Source organism: Talpa occidentalis, unplaced genomic scaffold (genome assembly GCF_014898055.3).
Source record: "Talpa occidentalis isolate TD23 unplaced genomic scaffold, MPIMG_talOcc4v2.1 talOcc4.14, whole genome shotgun sequence".
NCBI classification, from domain to species: domain Eukaryota; kingdom Metazoa; phylum Chordata; class Mammalia; order Eulipotyphla; family Talpidae; genus Talpa; species Talpa occidentalis.
Window position 1 is genome coordinate 11,107,825 of NW_023601433.1, and position 12,943 is coordinate 11,120,767.

General features: G+C 39.3%; 1 protein-coding gene across 4 annotated transcripts in view; it reads left to right on the plus strand.

Moving 5' to 3' along the window:
- LRRC28 (leucine rich repeat containing 28) overlaps positions 1–12,943 on the plus strand; it is a 99,437-nt gene that overhangs the window by 60,718 nt on the left and 25,776 nt on the right. For 3 of the 4 annotated variants that reach the window (XM_037510059.2, XM_054694761.1, XM_037510060.2), the window contains exons 6-7: positions 637–843; positions 11,985–12,087. In XM_037510059.2, coding sequence (XP_037365956.1) covers positions 637–843; positions 11,985–12,087 — 310 coding nt within the window. The remainder of the gene's footprint in view (positions 1–636; positions 844–11,984; positions 12,088–12,943) is intronic. The other variant, XM_037510061.2, reaches the window with a different exon arrangement.

Genomic DNA, 12,943 nt, shown 5'->3' on the forward strand with positions numbered 1-12,943 from the left:
TGAGAAAATAAGTGGAGGGATTTCACTGGGGTGGAATAAAAGTAAGTCTTTGTCCTGTGTATTTTGAGTGGGTTTTTTAAACCACATGACTGGACAGTAGCTAAAGATGTCATCAGATAACTTCGTCTTATTATTATAATCTTTACCTTGGTAAAAACATCCAAAGGATATCCTAAATTTTTAATCCAGAAACTACTTAGTCAAATGGAAAAATATACAAGGCGTACACCTGATACTATAATTTATATTTGTATATCTTCTGTCTACTAAGATAAAAAGCAAAAATCACAAAAGTAGCAAAAACCAAGTGCCGTGAAGTGACTAATTATTCTCTTCTGACCCTCGCAACAACTTTTGATGCATCAAGAAGCAAAAGCCATAATAACAGACTTCTGGCTCACATTTACCATTTTGTGGCTTTCCTTCATGCCAGTACTTTTCTCCATTTAAAAAAATTCTGGCATACTAATTTACAGACACCTACCTAGGTTTTCCTGAGCTTCAACTTTTATATCTGTAGCAATAGTTGCAGTTATTGATTTTATTTGGTTGAACTGTGACAGCTTTGATTCATTTAATTTAATTCAATTCAGTTATTCAGGATGCAATTTATCTTAATTTTGATTTTGGTTGTAGAGGTTGGCGATTTGAAGGAGCTGCAGACACTAGACATTTCTACCAATCGTTTGCTAACTTTACCCGAGAGGCTTCACCTGTGCCTTTCTCTGCAGTACCTCACCGTGGACCGAAACCGTCTATGGTGTGTGCCGCGCCATCTCTGCCAGCTGCCCAGCCTCAATGAACTCTCCATGGCTGGAAACCGTCTTGCATTTTTGCCGCTCGGTAAGTGATTGTGTTTAAATGGCAAAGCAAAACAACCAAGGGATAAGGTGGAAAACATCCATTTCCTTGACTAGGAAGATTAGTTGGTTTTCAATATTCTGTATATTTTGAAGATTATCTGTTCATTTTTGTGGTGAATAAAGCATCATTCCCAGTTGACAAGTAAACCTTGTTTCACTTAGGGAGTTCATATTTTAAGAAAGAAATCTCGGGGCCTCCCCGGTGGCGCAGCAGTTGAGCGCTGGGTTGCGAAGCTGCCCGCAGCCTCTGCAGCGCCGGTTCGATCCCCGACTGCTCCCCAGCCACCGGAGGAGGGTCCCACATGGCGCGCAGACCTCTCCTGCCGCCCGCTGCTCCCCTCAGCAGTGTACTTCGGTCCTTCTGCCTGCTCTGCTCCCCGCTCTGGCTCTGGTGAATTCTCTCACCCTCCGGCGCTTCTGACTGTACCCAGTGCTTGTATAAATAAATAAATAAATCTTTAAAAAAAAAAAAGAGAGAGAGAGAATACTTTAAAAAAAAAAAAAAGAAATCTCTGCTCTAAGTTCTTTCTTCTATCACATAGAATTTGTCTCAAGTCTAAACCATTCATACAGTGAGGGGCTCCATCCTGCCTTGAGGCCTGGTCTCTTGTCTGGTGCTGGAAGTCCTCTTATTAGAGTGTGTTCCAGTTCTCGACCCCTAATTCTGCCTAGAATCCTACAAGAATTAAACTTTTTTTAACATAATGAATCTTCTTTACTAATCTTGGGACTGTGGGCTTAGTTTCAAATCCAGCCAGTTTCCATGCCCTGGGTCCTCATCACAGTTCCTCAGCCAAAGCTCCTCATTCCCATAGTCCTTTGCCTTTCCTTCCTACTTGTTTCAGGAGTGACTCAGCTGAACATGTGCTGTGGTGCTAGTGGGGTTGGGTGAGGAGGGAATCCATTCCAGTGAGAACCTGACCTCTGGTAATGTCTGGGGTGACATGGAAGACATTGTATATCACACTGATACAATCAACAGTCTTCTCGGTCTTGTTTTTGTTTTATTTTGTTTGCCACCAGGAAGGTGAATTTGGAAAGGAAATTCAAATTAAGATTTTAGGAAAAAAATAAGTCCATAGCTATCCTCCCATGGAGTTTGCATACTTGAAATCTTTTCTTGATCTCCTTTGTGATAAACCAAAGCTGGCTAATGCTGAGAACTGTCCAGACATTGTCAAATGAGGCATGCAGCCACTGGCTCTGCCTCCACCAAGAGCTGAGTTGGTCTTGGAATTTTAGCAAATAGTGGTCTTCTTTGCCATAGTGTGGAGACTCTGTGTATGCATACACATGTGCACACACACAAACCACACACACCAACTAAAAATTTTCAACTCAAAGACTCCTTAATAGTGCGTCTGGCATCTCTCCTGCCTGACTATGACTGTGCAGGCGTTTCTTTTCACAAACCTTTTCCCATTGCAGAGCAGCAGCAGCAACTCTCTGCCCACTTATGTCTGTGCAGGTGTCTCTTTTTTCTTTCTCCTTTTCCTAATAAACCTGTCCTTTTAAAATGTAAAAAAAAAAAAAAAAAAAAAACGCACGGTGATTCTGTAAGCCTCATATAGGGACTTGACAGTTATAAAATGGGCACTATGATAGCTCTGCCTATGATGGGAGGTAGGAATCTTATTTTGGAAAGCTACTTAGTAAATTCAGTTTCTTGCCAAAGTTTGGCTTTAGGAGATAAGCAGTTTTTTTGTTTTTTTTTTTAATGGAGCTTCTGAAAAGAATGTCAGATTATAGCCTCTTCAAAAAGCAACTTGAGAAACTGTATGTAAGGAAGACTTAAATCACTTATTACACTATCTAAACCATTAACACTCTTCGTGTATGTTCTTTTTTTAAGATAAAAGAATGCATCAAGAAAAAGGATGCTTATATTATAACTGTACCGTGACAACTGAGTGACAGGTTGGCCGACAGACAGAAGCTTTATCCACAGTGGTGACTGTCAGTGAGGAGGAGGGGAACGTAATCGCTTGAGCCTAATGCTGTGAGATTTAATAGAGCCTTAGGAGCATGAATATTTGCTGTGGATTCAGTATAGCTCCATTAACTAAATAGCTCACAGAACTGTGGACTCACTTCTGGACTCCTGCAAGTGTAGGAAAATACAAAGAAAAGGATTTTTTCCTCTAAGACATTTTGTCAGGTATTACTGGTTCCTCTCAAATGATTAGAAGCTCAGTTTTTCAGTAATGTTTACAAGTTTATAATTTTGAATAATAGATATAAGGACTATGCCGTTGCCTGTGTAAATTGCTATGGAAAAAGCATTTTTTAGTTAGCCTAGGAAGTACTAGGTCACCAGTCAATGTCACTAACATCTATAGTTTAGGAAAACAAAAGTTGCACTCACATCAGCAGGCAAAATTATTATTGAGTGTTCATTTAGAAAGCAATGATTGAATTCTTAGCCATAAAATTTGGCAGGTGATGTTGAGATTTATAGAATCTCCTGGTGCATAAACTATCACTTAGTAAACTCAGACTTAGTGGAGAATAGCTTCCTGCTAGTAGTTAGTCCTACTAGCTTCCTACTAGCTGGGGTGGCAGAGTTAGGCCAACTCTCAGTCTCAGAGTTGTCCCTTGTCCCTTTTTGTCTACTGCATTCTAGTGGGAAAAATTATTCTGTGTGCCAAGAACTTGTGCTGTGAGTGAAATGATAGCTCCTTTCTGCTGTGGAGTGGCTTTGATAAGGATATAAAGTTGGCCTTTTTATCACATAACAAGATCACTCTAATTTTTCTCGTGCTTGTCATTGTTTTTCCTTTGTAGAAATTGAACACCCTCTATTAAAAAAAATAGTTTGTGTCAAGCAGTGGTACAATTCTAGAAACTAGCTTCCGGGCGTTTTCAAAACCCATGCTGAAATCCCTTCTCATATTGCAGATGGCATATAAAAGACCCAAAGCTGTTAACCACAGTTGTTTTTTCCTATTGCTGCTTGTTCTTGCATTCCCTATGTGTTTAGTAAGTTGGGTAATGATTTGCCGTTTACTATTGTTTTAAGAAAATATTTAAGTCCTTGCGGTAAAACCATTCAAACCAGTATTGAAACCAGATGGAAACCAGTTAATAATTTTTTAATCCCTGACTTAGAGATGAATGTAAGCCGTACTGAACCCTGAATGTATTTGATCTGCAGGTTGAAGAGCTACAGCCTTGAGGTCACTGTTTAGTAGGAACAGTGTTCAAAGTTTGTAGTCGTAAACAAGTTTTAGTGTTAAAAAGTTTTTTCTAGTACAAACCAGGCCCAGAGGTTGAAATTAGTACCTTTTTGAGCAGAAGGAATGATGGTTACTTTGCAAGGAGGGACCAAAGCGTGTGGCTGAAATGGTGTTCCCTAAGGATTGTGGTCAGGTCTGTAATCAAACACATGGTGAAAAAGAAGGAAAGAAGAGCATGAAAGCAAAGATCAAAAACCAGTAATGGGAAGAGATCGGGGAGAATTATTTTATGAATTAAACTCTGGAGTGCCTACTCTTTAAGAAATTGGATGTTCAGTGCTTTTTTTGGGGCTCTGTCTTTTTGCAAGTGTTTGTAACAAAAATTCTTTCCTTCATTCTGGTTCTGCTTACGCATCTGACCCTTTCCTACTGTCTTAATGATTACCTCTGCTTTATTTTTCTTTCATCACCTTGGGCCTTTGCTCTTGACCTAAAGTTTCTTCGGGAGTTAATAGGGTTATTTATTACGACATCTGCAGTGTGGACCAGATGCTGGCTTTACTATGCTAATGTGTAAGGAGAAAAGTTCACCTAGAGATGGTGAGCTTTAAATGGATAAATGTGTATTTTTTGCTAAGATTTAGAGAAGGATTTGTGGGTAGGGAGTAATTAATATGAAGAAAATGAACTCTGATTTCTAGAATATTAGTGTTTTTTTTGTTGTTTTTTGTTTGTTTGTTTGTTTGTTTGTTTGTTTGTTTTGTTTAGAAGAAAAAAAGTTTATTGAGGAGAAAAAGAGCAGAAATAAAGTGGGACTCCCAGGCCAGGGAACCAGGCCTGGGAGGGGCAAGGAAGCCAAAAGAGAGAACTGCTGTTCATTCTTTTAAAAGTACAAATGTAAAAAAAAAAAAAAAAAATGGTAATATGAGGGTAGATCCAGGGGCAGAATGTTTGCCAGCAAAATTTTAGTCGATTTGGTTCTGGAACTTAGGGCAGTTTAATTAGTGATGGAGGAAGTGGTGCAAGTGAAGTCTGGAAGATGCCTGTTGACTTCAAAGCAAGAATCTGGAGTTTTTGTCAGTCACAGTTTTCAGTAAAGTTGTCAGTTTTTGATTGGGGGGGAACTTTGGGGGAACTCAAATCCAACTGAGCAGCAGCTCAAGGGGAAAAGTGGGGTGAAGCACTTAGTTCCCCATGGTGGCTTCCCTAGCACGGGAAGATAACGCTGTTGTAATTCGGAGTCTATGATGGGTAGTCGGCCTGACATCTCTTTCTCTGGAAACTTCTCTGAAGAAATTCTTGATATTTCCTTAATTTACTGCCCTAAATCTTTATGTCAGAACTAGCCCCCAGTTATGTGTTCTTTTAAAACACTGGCCTCATTCAAGATCCAACTCTGACATGACACCTGGACACTTGGGCAGAGTGCCAGTGCTCTGGCACCCATAGCACCCTGCAGCCTGCTGTTAGTATCGCTTTCTCCATTTTGTGGATGTTCCCTTAGACGTGGAAATGATAGCTGGGGGACACTGTCCAGCTCACTTCATGGTGAAGCAGACATTCTTTTAAATCCTAGCTTTGCTATTTATTAGCTGTGTGATTTGGGACTTAGAAAGGCTATTTAAGCTGCCTAAAATCTCTGTAAGGGGTATATCAGTACCTACTTCATAGCACTATTGTGAGAATTAAAGAGCAGCCATTGAAAATACGCTAACTTATAAATGCTATGAAAATAAAAATATAAACTATCTTTATTGTTTTACTAGACTGTAAGAATGGATTGAGACTGTATTGTGTCTTCACTTTTGCACCTTAAGTATCTAGCACATTACCTGACCCCATTGCTTATTATAATTCTTTGTTACCTGAATTGTGCAACAGAAATAGATGCTAGAATATTTAAAACAACAGCAAAAGAAGCCCTCGGTCATTCAAATTCATTAAAATCAATTTATTTTAATCTAACAGTTGTTGATGATCTCCTGGGCATAAAGCATCTTATTAAATTATAATTCACTGTGAAATCTTACTTTATAAAAGTTGAATAGCTTATAAAGACTATGATGATATATAAAGGTTGGGTGTGAGTGTATTTAAAGAAGTTAGCACTTAGAAAAACTAATTATTTTGAAAGAGTTCTGTTCTTCAAAAGCAGCATGTAGGTTATTTAAATTAGTTTTAAAGATTTTTTTGAAATACTCTATAAATTACTCTGAATTCATTGTAAGAAACCAATATTTTATAGTGATAAAATGTTGTTTTCAAGACTAATATCTTGGCTTATTGAACTGTGTTGGTATAATACGGATAGAACTTTCCAGGAAACCTATTTGGATCTCTTACTTTGATGTAGTGCTCTCTATTGCCCCATTCTTTTGTTGAAGAGAATGAATCATTCACCTTTTGATCAGTGACTCAGTTGCTCCCTGGTCAGTGCACACTGAGCAACAGCACCTATTGGGCTCAGCCCAGGCTGTCATTCAGTGCTGACTTTTCCAGCACCGTTAAAAGAGTGATAGCTTAGACACATAGGAGCTTTTTGCTCCATTTTAAACCATGTGGCCCACGTGTGCCAGAACCTTGGAGTGACCAAAAACGTAGTTGGAATTTGTGCAGGTCTCCTAGTTTTTGCTAATTTCTAACTAACAATACTTTGTGAGTCTGGAAGGAATAAAAAAAGGTATTTTAAACACAATACAACACTTAAGGGCCTCCCCGGTGGCGGCGCAGCGGTTGAGCGCTGGGTTGCGAAGCTGCCCGCGGCCTCTGCGGCCCCGGTTCGATCCCCGGCTGCTCCCCAGCCACCGGCGGAGGATCCCACATGGCGCGCAGACCTCTCCTGCCGCCCGCTGCTCCCCTCAGCAGTGTCCTTCGGTCCTTCTGCCTGCTCTGCTCCCCGCTCTGGCTCTGGTGAATTCTCTCACCCTCCCGCGCTTCTGACTGTACCCAGTGCATGTATAAACAAAACAAACAAAATAAATAAATAAATAAAACATGCCTCTATAAAAAAAAAAAAAAAGATTTAAAAATAAATAAATAAATAAATAAACACAATACAACACTTAAAAGCCACATGAAATGTTTTGTTATTTTAGCCTCTGCACAATGGACAACTTCCTTGCTTTATAAAGTTTGCATAGTCAATGTTTTTTGCATAATAACTTAAAAAAATGACTGTATGGTATACTTATTGCACTTATTGCAAGGTGTTGATACATTAAAATTAATTGAATAAAGAAACAAGCCAGCTCATTAGCTAGTAGATGAATGGTCTCTTCCCAAGTTAATTATTGAGTGAAGATTTTCTGTTTTAAGAACAGAAGTATCACTAAGCTTTTTCATATAGCAGATACTCATATTTCAGCCTCATTATAATTTAAAATGCCATTCCAATATGCTTGGGGTTTTGCCAGCAGATAGCTCTGTGGTGGAGAGCATGCTCTATGAGGCTGTCACAGCACTGCCTGTATAACCTCTGACCTTGCCTGGCAGTTAAGTGTCTCAGCCTCACCAGCAGGCTGTGCTGTGTCAGCGAAAGCCAACTCAGTTGCCTGGTTTTCTTTTTATCTTGCACTCTGTTTTGTGATCTTCACTTTATATTCTGCAGAGAGAGATAAAGACTAAGATGTACAAGCACCAGTCATTAAAGGATCAATCTTGGCATTGTATACGTTGTTGAATCTTCATAACAAACCTATGAAATAGGTGTCACTCTCCCCCCTTCACATAGGAGGAAACAGGCACAGAGTATTTCATTTCCCCTGGTGTTCTACAGCAGTTAGATAGCGGAAAGCCAGGAGTGAGACCCAGTTGCTACTCCAGAACCCAGTACATCATGTCTCTGCAGTCCTGGCTTCCCCCACCCTGCCTAAGATTATGTTATTTGAGAAGTTTAAGTGTCTGTATTAAATACTCATGCCCACCTGGTATTATATTGGCTTATGTATAATAGTTTTGAACATAGCCTGTTCGGCTGCCTTTTATCTTCAACCAAAAATAGTTCATACCATTATAGGCAGCTATAAAAAATTACATGCCCCAGACAAAGTGATCAGGAGGTGAAAACAGAATCCCCTGGATAATTAAAAAGCTAAAATAATATGTAAACCAAGTAGCATTTCTAAATTAACTCTTTGTCTTTTTCTTATAAAACTAAGATGGGAAAGAAATCTAAACTATATAAGAAGTAGCAACTTTCATCTAACTTTGTATTATGATCTTTGCATGTAGCCATTTGATTTGCACAAGCTCTTTTGTGTATATTAGAGGAAAGAGGTGCTTCCTCTGTCATGTCCCATTTTCTGTCCTTGGCTCAAGGGGATGAATCACTGTCTCTAGAGGCTTTTGCCTCCCATTCTTTTCTGTGCAATTAAAGTACAGAAAAGTGTTAGTAGCTTTTGCTGCATGCCAAAGAGAATTCCTTCTTAATTGGTCTCCTACTGTAGGCTGCACTTCCAACTATAGCACTTACTGATAATAAGTAGAATAATAATACCTGCCATATATCGAAGAAGGCTGTGTGCCAGAAATTCTGCATGATAATTTATAAACTTTGTTAGTAATTCTCACTTAGTTAAGGGACAGCATTGTAACCCCTTTATACAGATGAGTGTACACATTGTTAAAAAGAATAAGGATTCAACTAAGTAGAATAAGGTTTCAAACCTAGGTTGTCTGGCTCCAACTCTGTGTTCTCACTCCATTAATTAGTACCCTGTCCACCCTACCTCTGTACAAACTCAAGAATCTTTCTTTGAGCCTCCCTCAGGGGAAAATCTGAGACCAGAGCTCATTTGTATTTTGTCACTGTAGTTTCATTTTCTAAAAAATTCCCAGGTTTTTCGTATACTTTTAAAGTCTACAGATTTTTGTGTATGATGAAAGGATTTGTGTACATGTCAGAGAAGTCATGAAAAAATCTAGAATAGGAATACAGTGTAATTTTTAAGTAAATTCCTTTTGTTTTTCATTGCAAGTGAATTCTGGTATTTCTAATGGTATTTTCTCTATGTTTTAAAAATTTATGGTCTTTTACACCAGTAGATAGGTGTGTGTGTGTATATATATATATACATATATATATATGTATATATATATGTTTTCTAAAGTAACAACATACATTATTTTTTAACTTCATATTCTTATGCTTTAAAAAAATAATCATGTGGTGATTTAAATTTTACACATTCCTTTCATATTCTGGTCAGGTTGAGGGGCAAGATACTACGATGCCCCTCAGCCTATGTGCAAATGGAAACCCTATTCATTTAGCCAAGGAGAGAAAGAAGAGACATGTAACACATAGACAGTTCACAAAAAAATATATTAAAATAGGTCTCAGACATACTTGAAAATGTTCAAACTCATAATTAGAAAATTGCAGACTGAAATACCATTTCTCACCTGTCAGAATGAAAACTAAAAGATAATAACAACATAGTTTAGCAGTTGATGACTGGCAAAACTGGTTGCCTTATACTTTGCTGGTTGGGATACGGTTTAGCATAACCCTTCTAAAGGCAAATTTTGGTGATCCCTAAGAATCTATGCATGTACTTACCTTTTGGTTTAGCAAGTTGGCTTTTAAGAATCTACTGAAGATATGCATCCAATAATATAGATGTAAGGAAGCTGTGGGCTCTATGCCCACGTGATTGGAGATGTATCCATGAGGGCCCCGCAAAGCAGTGGGTGAGCACACCTAGCCCACAGAGCCAGCCCAGGTTTTAACATGTCCCTCCAAAAAGGAGCTGAGATTCCTTGGAGAAGCTGTTGATTTTAGGGGTAGGGCCGGGAAGCTACAAGCCGAGCCGGGAACATCTTGTGCTGCCAGAGAATAAAAAAGTGTTCAAAAAAGAATGAAGAATTTTAAAAAGAACCTAAGAGCCAGCCTCAGGCTGCTCCTAATTGCCAAAACTGGAACATTTTGACCAACACAGTAAGTGATGGTATTGGGTTTTTAGTCCTTCCAATAAAATAAATATCCATGAATTCAGACTGATATAAAATCAAAATAAATGGGAAAGGATGACTTTTCCTTTCAGAAGCATTCGAATTTCTCTGGACAGAAAAAGGGATAATAGAAAATCATCAGTAGATAAATACTATGAAACAATTTTTGGAAACAAAATCCATTGATGGATGCTAAAATAAACTGGCAAAACTTTGAGGAAGAACAAGACATTTCATAGCCTTGTGCCTATGCTAACCTGAGGACTTGCCAGGGGGCCAGAGGGAGCTGTTTCCAAGATGGCCAGCTCACAGCCGGAGTTCCTCCCCATAAAGCTGCTGGAGACCTTCAGAACCAAGGAGCTATGGATGACTGATCGGGGGAGAACAGAGCAGGGGGCATACGGCATTTTGTGACTTTCTCTGAAACACCCACCATTTTGGTAGATATTTTAAAGCCACAACACTGGGAAAGGACATCAGTATCTCTGGCTTGTGGTCCAGTAGTTCTTTTTTCTCCTAAGAGTGCTCCCAATTTTGGTTCCCCTTTTTGTAACTTGTTCCAGCTCTAGTCCCTCTAGCCCCGGGCAGTTGTACTGTTAGGGGACTAGCAGTGGAGAGGAAGTGTTAACCCTTCCCTCCCTGCCCTCTCGCACCAGGAACCCTTCCTTATCTCAACCTTGTAGAACCTCCTCCTACTCTCTGAAACCAATGGTCCAGAGTCCATCTGGGAACACATAGCCTTTATACAGACCTCTTTACAGCAATGATTGTATTGTGTTACAGCTATCATTTTTCATGACTGTCTTCATATCTATCATATTCACATCCGTATTTCCATTGGGTTTCTTTTGAAATGTAAATACACTTGAGAACCTCCTAATTAAGCTATCTGGGCCTCTGACTTTCCTAAACTGAAGAAGGACAAGGGGTAAGAGATCTCTGTCAACCTGGTTCCCATTTTCACCAGCAGAACTCCAGAATATGTTTCAAAGATTATGTTCTTGCTTTAGCAAGCAGAGGGTTAGCAAGGCCGCTGAGGACTCTTGTGTACCTCTGTGGTAATGGGACAAATAGCCCTACCCGGGGGGTGCTAGGAGTGGAAAGGGAAGCCGGGTATTCTCCAGCACAGGGCCTGCAGAAGGGGCTGACCCCTGCATGTGGAAGTCTCTCTGCTGCCTATGTTGACCAGATATGGCCTTTGAGCTCTTTGTGTCTTGTCTCCTCACTGATTCCTCCTCCAGTCTTTGCCCCCCCATTACCTAGCTACTTCTGGAAAACATCTGGATTTGACCTCTTTCTGATATACCTGTTCCTGTTGCAGACACTTCTTTTGGGGGCCCCTTTATCACCTCTTCTCATTCCTGATGCAACCCTTTCCATCTCTACTCACTAGCCTGCAGGTCTTGCCCACCTTTATATACCCGACTGGGAACTGGGATTAGGGGTTCCCTTTGTTTCTTCCTCCTCCTGTTTCGATGGCCTGTTTTATCCATTCCCACATATACCTGGCTCTTGAAACCCCAGCCCAGCCAGGGCCTGATCCCTAGCCCTTCTTTACCCCTCTTCCCATCATTCTGCCCAAGGGAAACATAGTAAATATTGATACCAGTACAGAAGGAGGCTCACTTAGGCTGACCTGCCAACTTGGCTTGTAGAACATTTTTTTCTTTGGAGAAAATGAAACTGCATATATGACCTACAATAAACTTTATTCTTAAATTAAAATTGTTTATTAAAAGTAATAGGATTTTTATGTGGGAAGCAAATTTAATAATGCTCTATTCCCAGTTATTTCATTTATCTCGAGAGCTAGGTAGGTTAATTTTTCTATAGTCATGATCTAATATTGCAGCTGACATCATTGCAGATACAGAGTTGAATCTTTCAGAATAAAAATTTTGAATTATATCCTAATTTTATGTTTTAAACTTTACACTGCACATTATATTGATGCATGCTTATAGAAATTATAGTACTTTTCTTTCTAATCCAGATTTAGGTCGCTCTCGAGAACTACAGTATGTGTACGTGGATAACAACATTCATCTGAAAGGATTGCCATCCTATCTGTACAATAAAGTCATCGGGTGCAGTGGGTAAGGCTGACTTCAGATTTTATTCTGCATCTCAACTCTTTTGCTAGCTTTGTTTCTCTTTGGCTAGTTTAGTTCCTACTTCATTACTGGTCCTGACATAACTCAGAAATAGATGAACTACTTTCAATAATCCTGTTCAATTTTGTTGATGGCCTTGATATACTAAACCAAATACCAATAGAGGTTAGGAATATTGGGCAAGAAATTCAGAGAATTGTACTTGAGTTCAGTTAACTGTGAGTTCAGTCAGTATGTTTTTATTATTTTCCAGTCAAAAGAAAAATGAATCCATGCGTTCCATCATAAGCTTAGTTGTACCAGTCACCGAAACTGGAAGAATCAGCATTAATTTAATAGCTTTTCTTTCTCTGCATTCCATTGCAGTAACAGTTTTACCACAGTACAGCCTGCATGTCTTGGATTTTACCAACTGGAAATACTCAGAACTCAACAATTAGAATAGCCCCTCAATGCAAATCATGATTCTAGCTACCAAAACAGATGCTTTGGTTAATGGGAAATGATAAGCTTTTATTTTCAATAAGCTTTGCAATAAGCAATATTTGCTATAAACTTATTTGCAATAAGTTTTCCTTCTCAGTGAGACTTTTGAAAGACAGCATTAGCTTCTCCTTCTACAACCCCCATAAAGGGTGGTGTGGAATTAGTTACAACGCCCAATGCCAAGAACCTGCTTTGCCTTGACCTCACTCTCCTCACCTAAGCAGCCCAGGGATACTTAGAACACCTCTGAGGCTTCTTAAACAGTATGTTTGACTCTCTCCTTATAATCCCCAACATTCTGAATAACCTAGTTCATCCTCTCCTGGCAAAAAAAAAAGATGATATGGTTGTA